This window comes from Buceros rhinoceros, unplaced genomic scaffold, assembly GCF_000710305.1.
Source record: "Buceros rhinoceros silvestris isolate BGI_N320 unplaced genomic scaffold, ASM71030v1 scaffold447, whole genome shotgun sequence".
Taxonomy (NCBI): domain Eukaryota; kingdom Metazoa; phylum Chordata; class Aves; order Bucerotiformes; family Bucerotidae; genus Buceros; species Buceros rhinoceros.
The window spans coordinates 1-16,755 of NW_010422536.1; the positions used below are offsets into that span (position 1 = coordinate 1).

The 16,755-nt window shown below is 34.4% G+C and overlaps 1 protein-coding gene across 1 annotated transcript in view; it reads right to left on the reverse strand.

The window, feature by feature from the left end:
* Positions 1-970: 970 nt before the first annotated feature.
* The window catches only part of LOC104496866 (leucine-rich repeat and calponin homology domain-containing protein 1-like), a gene marked incomplete at both ends in the record, with an annotated part of 16,650 nt that continues 865 nt past the window's right edge, over positions 971-16,755 (reverse strand). Inside the window, 6 exons of the mRNA XM_010140050.1 lie at positions 971-1,076; positions 4,927-5,011; positions 7,011-7,138; positions 7,885-8,021; positions 8,553-8,658; positions 14,519-14,645. Of these exons, the coding sequence (XP_010138352.1) occupies positions 971-1,076; positions 4,927-5,011; positions 7,011-7,138; positions 7,885-8,021; positions 8,553-8,658; positions 14,519-14,645 (689 nt within the window). The remainder of the gene's footprint in view (positions 1,077-4,926; positions 5,012-7,010; positions 7,139-7,884; positions 8,022-8,552; positions 8,659-14,518; positions 14,646-16,755) is intronic.

Below are 16,755 nucleotides of genomic sequence, written 5' to 3' on the forward strand. Positions count from 1 at the left end.
CGGATGATGATTCTATTCTATGATGATTCTATTCTATTCTAAAATTACTCAGAACCTATGCCAATCTCTTGCTTACATATACTATTTCCAGGGGTACAAGGCAGCAATATTTTCTCCTCTGAAATTGTCTGATCCTATAACTCACCCTCTCCAGTTTGCTAATAAACAAGCAGGATGTAATACTCTTACTATTTCACATTGTGTTCTCCTAATTCTGATGAGTATCTCATCTGAAATTAATTTAATCCTAGTATGTGACACTGGAGAAAGGCCAATCTCCCATCTATGTGGTTTCCATATGCAACTCACTGACTTCACCCTGCCATGTATCATCAGTATGTGCAGACCTTGGAGAAACATTTTTTATCAGTATGTAGGTGTAATTTAGAAAAACGTTACTTTAATAACATTCAGATAAAACCACACCTTGCAAAATCAGAAGAGATATACTTCTTTCCAGAGGAAACACTGACTTCAATTAACAAACCTGTATATACGCATCAAGCCCAACTCAGAAACAGACTCTGCTTTTATATGTAACATTTGATAAGTTATTACATATTGATAGTACTGGTTGGGGTGCATGGTTTAAACAGACTCTTACTTTTCTTGCCCAGTCAGAATCAGAACTTATAAACTCTTGAGACAAAGTGTAAACAAGTTCATTGGAATTGCTATGGAAAATGAATATAAGGACCTCAATTCAGTAGAGTTAAAAATGTTCTATGTAACACACATTTTTTTTTTTTTTACATGACTACATGTGCGTGTTCAAAGCTTTTTTGGTAGGTAGGCATTTATTACAAAAAAATTAAAATGCATAAGGTATTGCAAAGATGATGTTTGCAGACTCCTGAAAGACTGATGCTTGTTGGGCTGTGATTTTTTGCAAACTAAATTTACAGTCTTATACATGGAATTATCATCAGCATTTCCCTGTATTTAACTTCCACTTTTTTTACATTCCAACCTTTTCTTGAATTAGCATGGTGACCTGAATCTTCCTTTACAACCTGATCTTCTTCCAAGATGTCTGACATTGGAACATTAAAGCTGATAGTATCTTCATCAGATGGCTAAGAAGAAATAAGAGAAATGCTGCTTTCAGCTCAAACAAGTAAAACCAAATGTATATATTACAAGTGCTTACTAATGCACTTCATTTTATTTTCAGCGATATTAGTTGGTATACTAAAACACATTACTTTTATCTACAAGCTTATCTACTATGACTTTACAGATAGTGGCTACACAACGAAAAGCAGTGACGCATTAGCCTTTATTTCTGTCCCATGCCGCTAGGGGTCTGCTGTTCTGCTGGACCAACAGTGACCTGCTCGCAGCAGGACCTGCTTACATTCTGTCCTGAGGTGAACTACAGCAAAAACCACAGATTGCAGACGTGGCCAAGTTTCTATTCTTGCTCTCCTGAGTTAGAGAGTTTACCAGTACAGTAGTCTCTCGGAGGCTTGCGAATGTATTTCTCAACAAACGCACTGGTGCTCTCATACTTTAGATGCTCTGTGTTTCTGTAACTCGCTACTCTGCAAATACACATTCCATACATGTATTCCATAATTATAACTGCTATAATAAGTTTGCTCCATATTCTTTAAGAATATCTATTTTTAAGGAAATGGTATGTCCCTGTTCATCAGTTCAGGTCACTGTAACACAAGATCTGCAACAGAATGGGAGATTGTTACACACAATCAGATATTCAATTCCACCATCATTACCTTCCAGTAGAATTATGCCATTCTTGCTACCTTTATATGTTCATAAAAGTGTTTCCTACATGGAGTATAAGTCCTAAAGCTAAGGTTTGTGATAAGGGATGGAGTAAATCTGCTTTACTCTTAAAAAACTGTATCAAAGAATGTATCTTTGTCATTATTACTATTTGCCAAGAATACCCTGGATTTAACACATTTTGTAAATGTGGACCGCCGTAACTGTTCCACTTTATGAATAAACTGCATGTTATTAATGCTATGATTTCACTGGCTGTATTCTGCTTAAACAGAATGTTCACAGACTTGATAAAGCATTGTAAAAGTGATGAAGCTTTATAATCAAATTAACTAACATTGTAGTACTGTTCCCATTTGCCAATTTTTACAGTGAATTTTAGATTTTAAAATAAACTATTTTAAAATTAAAGAAATTAGTATCTCAAACAGAAAACAAACAAACCACACTGCAAATATTCTAAGCAAAAAAGTCACTAGTTCTTTTAGACCTGAAACAATGACAATCCAACAACTTCAAAAAAAAAAAAGACATGCACAGTATAAATTCATTCAGACAATCAAGGTTACAGTGAAGCTCCTTCTCTTTCTTTCAGGCTATATTTCTTGTGACATTTAAGCACTAAATTTAGTTATTCTATATCAAAGATGCAAGTTTTGCTGATTTTGCAACTATCATTTTAAAATGTTACTTGTAGTAAAATGTTCTTATACGCATTTTTACAAATTCTGAATACCAAAACAGGCATGATTTTTCTCAAAGTAACATACACAGCTTTTAGGAAAATATTTTGTAGGGTCGGTGTAAAAAACCAAAAAGCACCAAACACAGGCATTTGATTTGGAAACAGAAAATCATTCTTTAACAGGCTTTGTTTCTCTTTCAGGGCCTACAGAATTCTGCAATTGATTTTCCAGGTGTTTCCTGCCTGTATACTATAAAATAGAAAGTACCCAGCGCAGCCTGAGATAATACGAAAGTATTACTCCTTCACAGGTGAAATACTGCACCTCACTTCCTTCATCCACATTTTTATTTTTATTCAGCTAGCAACAGAAGACAATAGACATACAAGAATCAGAAATACTGTGTCACTTATGGGTAATAAAGCAGGGAGACCATCTGTATCTTAACAAGCACCCTCTTGTTCTAGTGAATATTAACTAAGGAATAAAATAAGGCCAAAGGTAGGTGGAAAACGAATCAAAATGCTACACTATTCCTAAAAGATGCGGAACATAAGTGTGCTACCTTAAAGTAGAATTTGCCTTCAAGTTGCCGTGATCAGTTTTACACCAACACTACAAGATATCTTTCACTTGAAATGCCCATGGTGACTATAGCTCTGAAGAATTGAACCTTTAAATGACGCTACCAACAAGCCCGACAAATACATAAATTGTTCCTTTCATCGAGTACTTCCTCCTATGTACAGACCCAAAGCAAGTCGGCAAGCTTCCTAAAAAACACATTAGTATTCAAATAAGTGATTCACTTCAATTACCGTTTTTAAGTTATACAAGTGCAAAATGTCATGTATTTTCTGTAGAAGAGCTGAAACTGAACAGCCACTAGCTTTCAGACTAAACTGTAGTTTGTGTTTATATGTCTTCTGTATATAAGCCTATAAAATAGGCTTTAGTGTTTGGTATGTAGATTTCTGACAGTAATTAACAACGTATGTGAATCTGTATTCGCAACATGCTGGTATTTCCTGCACAATTCTCACGTGTAACACAGGTATTAAAGGTCATGTCAGAAGGAAAAGAGAGTGGTACATTTACTACCAAATACATTTGGGATTACTGATCTCAGCATCTATTTTTTCCTTAATAGTACAGCAGTAGTCAGGCAGGGATGGAATGAGTAAATAGTTTTCATATGAAAAGCCTTTGTGCTATTAAAAATATATTGGTTTGTTGTTGATTGTATTTATTGCAGCATTCCAATTGCTATATTTTGATTATAGGAAAGACGATCTATTTTTTTAAAGCTGTTATATATAGCTGAAGAGGAAATTCTGGAATAACAGTTTTATTAATGTGCTAACTCGGCTTCAGGAAACATAAAAATGGCAAAACAGTTTCTAAGCATCTCCGAATGGACTGCATCCTCTTCCAACTAGAGGGAAAGCATTAGAACATCAGCTATAATAACTGCTTCATTTCCACCCAGCAAGAAACTTGCTCAGACACTTTGAAAACCCTGTGGGGTTTTTCGGTGTTTTTTTTTTAGTGTTACTGTATTTAAGAGACTAATCAGTAAGTGGATTAATTTCTAATTTGCTTTTTAGTATTTACAAATTCAGTACCTAAGCTTGATTCTATATACATTTATTTCAAAAGCAACAGAATCTCTTTTCCTCAAAGGATGAGGATGAAAAAATTAATGCAAAATTATTTTAAGTAGCAAGAAGCTCATTGTTCTACTGCTTACTTATTTATCATTATTTATTCAGTTCAACTCCAACTAGATTAAACGCCCTCGTCAGCTGAGCAGTGCCTCAGAAAAATATTCCAGGAAAGTCAGCTCTAACTGCTTAAGACAAAGCTAGTCTCAGAAAGTCCTTTGTCTTTGGTCTGTCAGACAACATAGTACAGAAAAAATTCTGAAGGCTTATTTCCAGCATTGCCTAACCGCCAGAGTATGTAATTGCATTAAGATCTGCAAAGTTTCTGAAGTTTCTATGCTACAGCAAACTGCCATAACCACAACAGCACAGACCACCCCAGGAATGGGGACACTGAACTCTTGTTATTTCCCAACAGGAAAGAGTCATCAGTCAGACAGAAAACACTTGAGAAGTCAGGTGTGTAATCTCTTAGAACATTTACTTCACTGGAAACAGCAGACGTGGATTCTGGTTTGGTCCTCATTCTCTAGATTATGTAAACTGCCTGGAAACTGTAGTGAATTTTCACTACTGGTAGGTTGTCAATGATTTGTAAGCAAGTATCTCACTGCCCTCTCCAGGAGTACAGACAAAAAAACCCCATAAAACGCCCAGCCTACTTTTATCTTTGTTTTAGCCATTTCTTAGTGAGAAATTCATGCCAAGGATGTGGCTGCACAGTTTTGATGGCTAAAAATGTATTCATATTTTTACCCAACTTAAAATACAGTCAAAACATGGGTGCTGGAAGGGGAGCTGGACACAAAACTCAAACAACTTACCTCTGTAGTGGACAAACGTTTATCACCATTATCACTACCAACACCTGAATCTGAGTCCTTTTTACTTGGGAAGATGTCATCAATGCTAGATATGAATTAAAAAAAAAGTTGAAAAACCAATAAAAAGCTATTATAGCATTTACCGTTAGAATTCTGTCTTGGTTTCTCTTAAATCAAACCAAAATTACAACTAGTCTTAATGGCAGAGGGTGGAATAGCCTAGTGTGGTTAGAATCTACAAATTTGTAATCTGGTGACAGCACAACAGATCAGATGGCATGGCTGGTTAGCCTAAGGGTTAATGAAAACATCAGAAATAATCTGCTATAAAGCTTGCTTTTGTAGACACTAGGTAAAAAAAGCTCAGTTATTAGCTAAGTAGAACAGGAGTCCGACTGAAGTCATTTAAGTATGGGATAAGCAACTAAACTAGTTGAACTCAAACTGGAGTCAACTGATTTAATTGTAACCATTGATGCATTAAAAAGGAACTGGTATCTCCCTGCGGCTTGAAGTAATTATTAACACAGAAACCTCTTTTTGGAGTTTTAAAATAGACTTTGAAATGTAGGTTTTTAAGAAAATGACTATAATAGTGGCAACTGCTCTCTCTTCTGGTTTCATTACCTCATGTGACCTCTACTCATTTTAAAAGTATACTATTAGATGCAATACTCTCATCACCTACTTTTTTTAAAATATGCTTTATTATCCCCTCATTTGCAATACTGAAAGATGTAATTCTCAATTCAGATCAACATAGCAATTTAAAAAAGAACTTTATCAGTCTTCAAATGAGACAATTATCCGATTAATTCTAATCTTAACTTATCTCTTATCAGTAAACACTAAGGACTTTGTGTAGAAACTGCCTAAGGAAATCCTAACTGGTTATATTTTTTCTTTAGAAGTGTGAAGTTATTCTCTTACAATAAAAATTTGGTAATTTTTATGTGATAGAGCATTAGGGTGTTAGTTACCAACTGGTACCTACTCTGTACTATCCCTTTACCCTAACCTGTACACTCCTATATGACCAAAATGTCATAAAGGACACGACATTCCTGTCAATTTTCGTGTATATCAAAAGAGCAAAGCAGAAAAGCAGTAGGTGTTTCCCAAATGGAAAAACTTACTCTCCATCCTGGATTATTCCCATCTTTGGCATTTATCTGATAGAAATTCACAAAAGCTTCTCCAAACATATATGAAAGAAAACAATTTGCTTGAAACCTTATCTACATGACTGAAAGGAAGATTTCATAACAGTTCTTGAGGGTTTTTTTTCCCCAGGGTGTTAGCGGTATCCTCTCTATTTTTATTTACACATTTGTTTTTGTTAAATACTTTGTCCAAAAATAAGGCATGATTGTACTTTCTCTGACTGGTTATATTATACTTCCCATGTTAGCAAAGAAAAACCTGGCTAACGACTGGCTTCCAGTTAGCTATGGAGCTCATCATAGAAAGGAGCTGATTCTATCTAGTTCCTGTCCTTAAACCACAACACAAAATGACATTTCCTAGAAGTTTGATGAAAGACATTTAAAGATTTAGTCTTTTGTTTTGCTAACAAATCAGCACATTCCACTTTAAAAGGGTCTCAACACATGCAGTTCTCTTTGCTGGATGGATAAGCCTCTGGATGAATAAAAAAAAGCTTGAAAAAAACTATGTGACGAATGTATAACAACATATAAATCACAAAACAAGGTAAGAATTTAAAACTTATTTAATGTGTTAGATTTCCAAGAAAGTTCCAACACCTCATGATAGTACTATCTGAATTCTTTTCAATATACTCCTGTAGTCTACTACTAAGAGGTTAGATTTAAACTAGGTTCACTTCTAAGCTCTTTCGTAATGTGCTTCTATCTTTAATCAGAACTGATTGTTAGAAACATTTTGTTCTAAACTCTTCAAGATATTTCACTAGAATAAAATATATTAAAGCAAACCAAATCTCTGTTCAATAAAGTACACTCTAAACAGCATATAAACAAAATTCTGGAAACTAAAGTTACATTTATTTCACTTTCTTATAGGTGTTACATGAAAAGACTAAGTGAGATTCTCATACATACCTCTCTTCTACGGGTTGTGGCAAATGCTGTTGTTCTATTGCATTAAGATACAGGGAGTCTGCTGTTTTAATCTGACAGGCCTGTACAGTCAGATACTTGAATATATGCACCTTGCCCTTTGTACAAATCTGTCAGACAAGAAAAAGTTAGCTTTATCACTAGAATGAAAGAATTAATTTATTCCAAATGTCACTTAGGGTAAAACTCCCTGAAAACCAACTCACATCATCACAGTAGAAATAAAGGAAAATGGATTTTATTCATTTTTTTAAAAAAAAGGACTACGAACTACTTAAATACTCAATCCATTATTTGTGCGTACTAGTATAAATACCCTCAGAGAGTAAGACAGAAAAGAAGAATGTATTCTACTTAAAATCCAAATTAGTTTCTCACTCAAGAATAATGACAATATGTATTGTATCGTACAATATTGTATTATACAATATGTATTACAATATACAACTGTAAATTGAAAAATTATTTTCCAAAAATAGTCAATAATGACATTTAACTAGCAAATCACTGTAGAACCTTCTAGAACTGGGTTCCTATTAAAGGAGAGAAGATTTATCCAGGAAGTTTCTCACTTATCTTTCTCAAAATTATGTATTCCAACATTAAGCTTCAGATGCAGATAAGAATGACAAAAACGAACAGGCATCTAACAGAATGGAAGTCTTCCAGATTCATGTTGGTTCAAGTGATATACAGAACACAGGATTATTTTCTATGTCTTATTTTTATATCAAGAACTAATGTATATGATGACTGAAGTTCAGAAGCCTGCAATTGGTGGTGACATTTTATAGGCTATAATTTGTTATGGTCCACCCAATATTACAGCACAATTTAAATTACAGATGTTACTTACTTGTGCTGGTGGAGATTGCAAGGGATTATTCTCAAGCAATAATACTTGTAACTGCACCATCTTTCTAAAACAGATTGGAATGACAAGCACTTTATTGCAGGAAAAGTCGAACTTTACCAAGGGAAGCTGTACTAGTTCTAAAAGTAATAAAAAAGAGAAAAGGTGTTATATCTGTATTTCATTTTGACCATGATAAAATATTTCTGCATAAGCCTTCTTTTGCATTCAGGAAAAATACAAACTCAGGCAGGAATAAAAACAACATTTACTTCATTCTATACTGGGAAATGAAAAGAGTGTTATTGTTCTACGTTATTGTTACAAGGGACAATAAATTTTAAAATAAATCCTTTGAAATATATTTCTTTTTCCTTAAACTTAGCTGACAGTTTCCATATTGCATTCACAGGTAAGTACTTGTGCAACTTAAAAGATGCCTAGAATCATAAAGACAATTCATTAAAAAAACTCATACACTTATTTAGCAAATACCACTGAATGCTACACTCTGCAAACTCAAACGGAATAAAACTGGAATAACTGCAAATGGAATAATAACTACTCTCTATTCGTATTTACTTATATAATTAAAAAATACTTTCAAAATGCTAATAAGGAGAGCTACCATAAAGGTATTAAGATTGATTTTTTGTTTGTTTGTTTTTTACCTTGGGGTAAAACTTCGAGGTAATTTCTTCTGACATTCAATTCTCTTAAAGACTTCAGCTGGCCTATCTGCTGTGGCAAAGCTGTGATTTCATTACAACTGACATCCTACAGCAAAATAGTAATAATAAAAATAATGAACACTTGGCTCCTGAATGGTAAATAGTACAGATGTGGAATTTTAACTAATAAGCTATTACTGTTGTAACATTTATTAACCTGAAAACATGCAACCAGCTATGCCTCATATTGACAAAGCAAAACTAGATACATGAGAAAAAGTTTACACATTACTTAAAACCCAGAGCAAATGCTTATTTGGAAAACAAGTTAATTTTGACAGTTCATTTAATTTCTATAGAAACATTCTAAACCATTTGCTTAAGATGTTCTACCTTTGTTAACTTTAATTCATATGAAGAACTCAGTAACACGATTATATAACTAAATATGATTGGATAAGATGTAAAACTGCTAGTGTGTGGATCTTTTTTTTAAATGGTGGTTCTTGTTCTGAAAAGGGTACTTAAGCAAAATTTTAAAAAGAGAGAGAGAGAAAATAGCAATAGCGTTGTGTAATGATGCTCAGGAAAGGCAAACGTTTGATTATCACATCACACAGCAGGCCATAATAAAATAGGACAGGTCTTGTTTAGTATTATACAGACATTCAATATATTATTGTAAAAAGTACTTATAACTGCTTAGACAGGTTCTAAGTAGGTCTGATTTTGATTTCTATATACAACTAATTTAATAATCTGGATTAAACTGGAACTCATCCTCATTTCAGCATTCCTAAAGGAGTAACTGCTGTAAAGTTGAGCTGAAAGTACAGGGTCTGGTTATACAGCATAATGCTAAGTAACAAGTTTACATAGAGTAGCATTACTATAATAAATATTACACTTTAACACTATTGCTAACAAGAAACTGCTACAAATGTGTACTAGAGATCAACTTCTTGGATTAAGTCACTCTAAAACCAGATAGAGTTCAGATACTAGCTACCATTTTTGTTGTCAAATGTCTGTACTCAATATGAAATCAAAAGGACATTGAAACCTCTGCTTACATCCCAGGCAACTTGTAAGTATGAGTAATGTCCCAGTTATGCTTCCCTTTCTGCATTGCTTCATAGCACGAGAGCTAAGTGGGGTAATGCCAAATTTTCCTGAAGAGCCAACGGAACACTTTTAGAATGTTCACTCCTACTCTCGATTGTTTCAAATGCATTATACAGTATTGGGGAGTCTACAAAATTTCTAGAAATCAGAGATTTCCAGGTCATCTCTTTGAAGATAGTTGCTTTAATACTAGTCAAAAGTGTTACAATAACTCTCTATCTTCAAGCCTAAAAACAAAAAACTGTAGTAGAAGCAAAACATGATCTGACAATGTCACTTGTTGTATCAGAGAGCTTTCTTCTTGTAACAGAATCTCACTGCTGTCAAAGCTTCCTTCCTTGTCAAAACACAGGCAGGAAATTATTTTAGCTTTTAGACAAGGAAATTAAAAACCTCAGTTAATAAGTGCATCTTTTGCCCAAGTTGCCACAAAGTATGATTAATTGCGCTGTTCCCAGATCATTTATTTTTGACATTTTACTGTCCTATTTTTAATTTACAGCCTTTAAACAACCTCATAATTAGACACTCAATTTTTAGAGCACGGAATTTAAAGTCACCTTGTGGCAGAGAAACTCTAGACCAAGTGCACTCATGTGCACACATCAGAACAAGTCAGGGACAGAGACAAAGAATTTTAAAGGAAGTGAAAAAAAAAAAAATCCTGGCAGTGTGTAGCCTCAAAACCAAAGTCCACTTACAACCTTTTAAAAACATCCTCAGTAAGACTGATCTGTTATGAAAGCATGTCAGCATTCACCAGATCTCTAGAGACAGTAGTATCCTTTATCCTGCTAAACACTGCGGTCCAACTTTTTTTTTATTACTTTCTGAATAGCCATGGAAAACAAAGACCTGTAGCATTATTTCTAGTTACACTTACGCTCTTGACTATTATTAGACTTCATGAGTGTGTATGTGACAGAGACAGTGTTTATCTCTCCCATTACTTTGGCAGTAAGGGAAGCAATACTATCAAAGGCAAATGCCTATGGTTTTCAAGCTAGTATTTTTTAAAGGAACTAAACAACTAGCTGTTTGGAACTTCACTTAATGGACATATGCAGCCAACTGAAGTGCAAGCCCCTCCAAGGGCCTAGTGCTTGCTGAAGATCAGTCTTCCTGCATTAATTTTATTTTGTACTCATCAGTTATGCCATGTTTTGCCACGATAACACAATTTTTCAAGATCAGAGAAACATAAGGCATATTTAAATTCAACATGAATTTCTGTAGCATGAAACTCAATGGCATGAAATAAAATTAAAATTATCAACATTTTGCTTTTGTTTATGGTAAAGTTTAAATGGTCTTAAAACAACAAATTCAGCATAACAAACAGAAAAGCCAATACAGTACTCTGGTTCCATATTAACATATTTATTGACACAAACACAGGAGTTTATCCAAACCATCCAAACTGAGGTAAACTTCCTCCTCACATCCATTTAAAAACTTGGGACTCCTGACCGAGCTGTTACTACTAAAAAGCACACGAATTCTGTCAGAGCTTGTAACATACCAGCCATACAGAAAGGTAAAAAGAAGCTACATGGTGCATGAGGCACATGTATGCTTTCAGGCAGCAGAAGGCTGCTAAGGTCTCACTTTGTGAGTCTGCTGGCCCAGGTTAGATACATGAGATACCTAAACCCAGCTGAAAGATTTCAAGGCTTTCAGCATAAGATCATTGCACAGATGGAGAAGGCAGAAGTACAATACTGCCTGATAGGATGGAAAACAGAATTTTACTGTACAACTGATAGTTCTGGGTATGATTACTGAGCAATCTCTGCCCAATTACTTTTCTTCAATGGAAAGTATATTTCAAGTTATCACCACAGCAGTTTTCCACTCATTCTCCTGGCTAACAGTAGAGGTATGAGTGAGTTATGCAGCTGCAAATACGTTTCCCAATCAAATTTTGCAAATAATTGTAATATATCCTGCAGGGAGAATAAGTTGTATGTTATTTTGATGCTTGTAAGATAGCTGTCAGATCTATATAACCCAGAACCCTAATTCAAAAGAATACCTGAAAATTTATTGCATGTACTAAGTTATTCTATGCCACAAGTACGAAATTTATATATATATATATGATAGAAAAAGAACTACTCCATTTTAGAAGAGAGCAGGAAAAAAATACTTTGTTGGAAAGATCTAATTGCAGCAAACTATGCTTATATCATTCTAGAGTGACTACAGAAGTAAAATTTGTTTCAAAAGTTGGATAACAAAAAAAATTTCATTTACTGTGTGCACACAGATTTTACTGCACGTGGTCTGTGAAAAACTGTGGGAACCTGAGGATGCTTGTCAAAGTCCTGGTAATACAAGAACTGCATGCAGCCACGTGGCATTTGTCACCTCTCAGGACCGATCTCCTGGGCCAGCTCAGCACCAGCACCGTGGATGTACCCAAACAACAAGAGGTCCTGTCCGCCATCTGGATGATGGTGTTGCTTGGAGGCCACATGCTATTCAGGCTGGCATTGCTCTCACACAGCTGAATGTTTGGTACTGCAACTGCAGTATGACTTAATCTTTTTTTTTTCTTTTTATTCAGTTTAGAACAATGATCACCTTGTCACCTAAACTACATAGTATTATATATGCCAATACAGATCCCGACTCTCAATCCTACCACTATTTGCTTCTGCCAATACATCACAGTTTAGTTATTTCCAGCTAAATAATGCAACTAATTTCACTGGAAATGTACCAGGTACTCATAGTGGCATCAAACCAAGTAATCAGGTCATCTGAACAGAATCACACTCAATTTAACAAAAACTTCCCTCTCTCTCCCTTCGAATCACAAAGACCTTTGTGAGCTTTCATAATTCTTCTAGGCTACCAAATTGACACGTTACTATAGCCTCTCATTTGAAATATTTTTAGAGCAGGAATTGTTGTTTTCTTCATGACAGAGTAATACTGAAATTACACTGTAACTGGAAAGGAATATGCAAAACCAGTATTCCAGAAGGCAAACATATGATTTTTTTTTTTTAAAGAACCCAAACAAACCCTATTTCATCCGAGTACAATCTATATTGCTTTTCAACCTTTTAGGTTTTAACTTTTCAATATGCTGAAATAAGGAGAGGGGCTACCATTAAGCTATGTACAAACTCTTACTGACAAATGAAACACTTCCAGCGTCAGCAATACTAGCTGACCATACTGGGAGGGTTTAAGCTTGAAATTGGGGAAGAAATTAGACATGAAAGCACTTCAGAAGCTCTTTAATGAAAATATTACCACAGTCCTCAGTTAACACAAATAAAACAGGTGATTTTGACCAGACAGAATCAGTCGAAGTCTTTTGCATGAGACCCCTACCTCTAAGCTAGGCTACATTTAAACTAGAAGCAATCAAGAGCTAAAAGGCTCCAACTGATGTTTATTTTCTATTTAGTCATCCTATCCCCTAAATTAGGATGCGTTAAACACTGTTCAACTTTGATTATACATAAAACTGGAACCATAATGTTTTCTTGAATATATTTTAAGCACAACAGAAATAATGTTATATTAACACTTTTTTTTTAAGGTTAATGAAATAAAAATAATTTCAGTAATCTATTTAAACACATCACATACACGCAAAAAAATTTTTCTAATATAATAGTGCTCACCAAACAGAACAAAATTGGTAGTCTTTAGTTCAGGTATAACCAAGAAAGTAAAAGGTAACTACCATTCCCCATCCTCATCAATAGCCAGATCAGTAAATAATAGAAGCCTGATACCGCAGGATGCTGTACAAAAAGGAATACTAAAAGGACAAATGCCCCAGAGCTACCACTTCACTCCACATATGAAGAACCAATAGCAGGACTGGGGCCTAAAGAAAAGTCAGCTCAATTTCTGTAACACAATTTAGTAGACAAATCACTGTTATAGAAATAAAAATACAATAAGTAGGCACTTTCAAATACCGAAAAGTTTTGTAAGATAAATGCTGTCACTGGAGATATCAATAGTTGGAAGAAAGGTCAGTATCGTTTTACTCTGCATAAATTAGCAGTGTCAAAATGTAATTTATTTGTCAATTTGTATCTTAAGAGGTCCAGGCGAACAGAAATAATCAGATGACATAATGCATATGTCATAGGGATTGCAGTCTCAGCCTACAATATACAAAAGAGGAAGAAAAGAGAAGCATTCTCTTATATACTTTTCAACATACAAACATAAAAAAAGCATGTGCAATTGAATTAAGATAAGGTTAAAAAAAAATCTGCATTTTCAGATTCTCATTTACTAGATAACTGTAGATAATCTACTTCTTGCAGGACCAGTAGTCATGTGGACAGCTTTGTAAATCTCTTTACATGAGTGTTCCAGGAAAGTAAGGTTGCATGACAAGCACAGTGAAATAAAATTAAAATAGGCTGGTAAGACCAGTATCACTAGTAGAATGCACTGTGATAGCAGACAGCTATAACAGAGAGCAAGGAAGCAGAAGGGGAGGGTGCTGCAGAGAGGGATACAGCAGAGCCTGATGCCAGAACTATGAACTTGATAGAGCAAAACAGGGAGCCACTGCTGGCAGCAAGTGTAACTGCTAAAGATGATGAACTTGGAAGCTGAGTTTTGACTGAATCGAGCACAGTGATATTGTTTAGAACGGTGCTGAAGAACATAAAGGAATGTAATTGTGTTACTACCCAACTTGAGAAGGTTAAAAATTAATTTCTCAATCTGCATTATAGTATTATAGTATTTGAACCTGCATTTGTTCAAACATACTTGCAAAGCAAATTTTACTGTTTCTAGTTAAACACAAACAAAGTCAAAATAAAAAATAAAAAAATAGACCAGTAACATACCAGTTCCATTAACTGTTTTAGCTGACCTATCTCTTCTGGAAGGGAACCTAGCTTATTGTTACTTGCAATTAAGACTTTTAAAGGAAGACCACAGAGGCAAGCTGGCAAAGAAGAAAGCTGATTTCGACTGCAACAAAACAAAAAAACCAACCATTAAAACCACCAGTGTCACTCTACTGTATACTCACATAAAGTCTGAGAATTGTAAAATTCCTTCATTTTCATGGTCACATTTTATGCATATAACATCTAAATTTTTAATGACAATCATTAAAGAAACCACTTGCACATCAAATATATCTGCATTACTGACTGAATAGTATCGTGGAATTTACCATTCTGGGGAAAAAAAAATTGATTGTATCATTTTAAAAAGATTGTAACAAGTCTGGTTGTCACCTAGAATGGTTGTTTCCCTTCCTAACAAATAAGGGAAAGTCATCGGAGACAGGATTTTTCAAGTATTTAAATAATCTTACGGTTTCATGTAGCAGTGTAGAAGATACATTTTGTTCCAACTGAAAGGCAAATAAGTTACAGGTAAAATGGAAATTTCCTCAATTTCCTTAAAGCACACTTACAGCTGAAGATTACTTGGTACTTGTTATTACCCTGAGTTAATACTGTAGACTCATATAAATAGAGTGAAAAATTCTGTCACCACCAATGGTTCATTTCTTTCCAACACTTATATAGAGCCATTTTATCTATTTTTCTAAACTTGATAAAACTTCAAGTGACTGACATGTGCCATTTTATTCTTTACACCATATTTCAGGAGAAACAAAAACACCCCACACCAAACTAAAACCCAGATTTTAATGAAGAGGAGATGCAAGGAAAGGCAAAATTTGGTAGAAACTTTTCAAGAGATTAAAACTACTAATTTCTTTTCTTAACTAACTTCTGTGGATCAATTTCCAGAAGAAACTTTAAGCTCAACAGAATAACATATTAACTATTGTCTTTCCCAGAATATTTGAAGGTTTTATTAAAATACGGCTTTTTCTTTTTTATGGGTATTAACCTGCAGGAAAACAAGAAACTTCAAGAGGCACCCCAGTAAGAACTATTTTAAAGAGCTTCTGCGTAACTATTAAGGCTCCAGAGAACAAATATGCATGACTCAACTCTGAAAAAAGATGGCAAAAATTGTCATCTGTAATTTCAGTAAGAGCTGCAACACTGAATTGAAATAAAAGGAAAAAAAATATTCTGCAAGTCTCAAAACATTTCTTCTTCCTTTGCCAATTCAGTCGTCTGCTCAGAAGCTGCATGCAAAGACGTATATTCATGCTCCACGCAACAGTCTCAAAAAGCAAACTATCATCATGTCTCTGTTACACAGCCTGGGAGACAGAGAGGTGTCCAAAACTTAAGGGTATTAAGAATGAGAAATCCAACTATTAACCAGCAGTAGCTGGAAAAAAGAATCAATGCTTATTGTGGAGTCAGGATTCTCATTTCTAGTGTCTTTACAGAAGACCAAGACAAAAGTTATTGTAAAAAATAAGTAGAAATGATTTTTTAAGTTCTAAAGAGCTCAAATTGAGGATGCCTAGAATCTAAAAAACTTACACTATGCAGCAGATCAGACATCAAAAAAAAGTAAAAGTAATTTTAAAGTTCTACAGAACTCAGAAGCAATCCACTAAGAGATAAGAAACAGCACACAAACAGGGCAAATAAGTAATAAATCATCATTAGTTTAAAAGGAATTTATTTAAATAAAACATTAACAGTATCCACCAAGGCCCAAAATCTATGTACATCTCTTGGCATCACTTTCTTACACTATTTAACATATGGTCTCTCCCAGTAAGAGGCAGAAAAATATGCATTTTAAATTTCTAACATTTTTCTTGCCAAGAAGCAACGTGGTTAGAAAGTCAAAGTTACTTCTTCTACAGACTTCTCACTTCGTTCAGCTAATGTGGAGAAGGGCACATCCAAGTGAAGAGGAGATTTTAAATGAGTGAAATGACCTTATTTAGTAAAACTTGAAAAATTTCCTTTTATTTTGTCTGATTTACTACGCTAAGTAATAATAACTTTGTAACTATTCTGGTTTTGTGATGATTCACACAAATTCCATCACTACACTGAGTTCTAATTCACTAGTTCACTATATTGAGTTCTGTTTTAGCTCATTCTAATTCCTAAATTTACTAAGACATTTGTGTATACTTAACAACGTAATTCAGTCTTAATTTATTTTTGTATATCTAACACTCTTT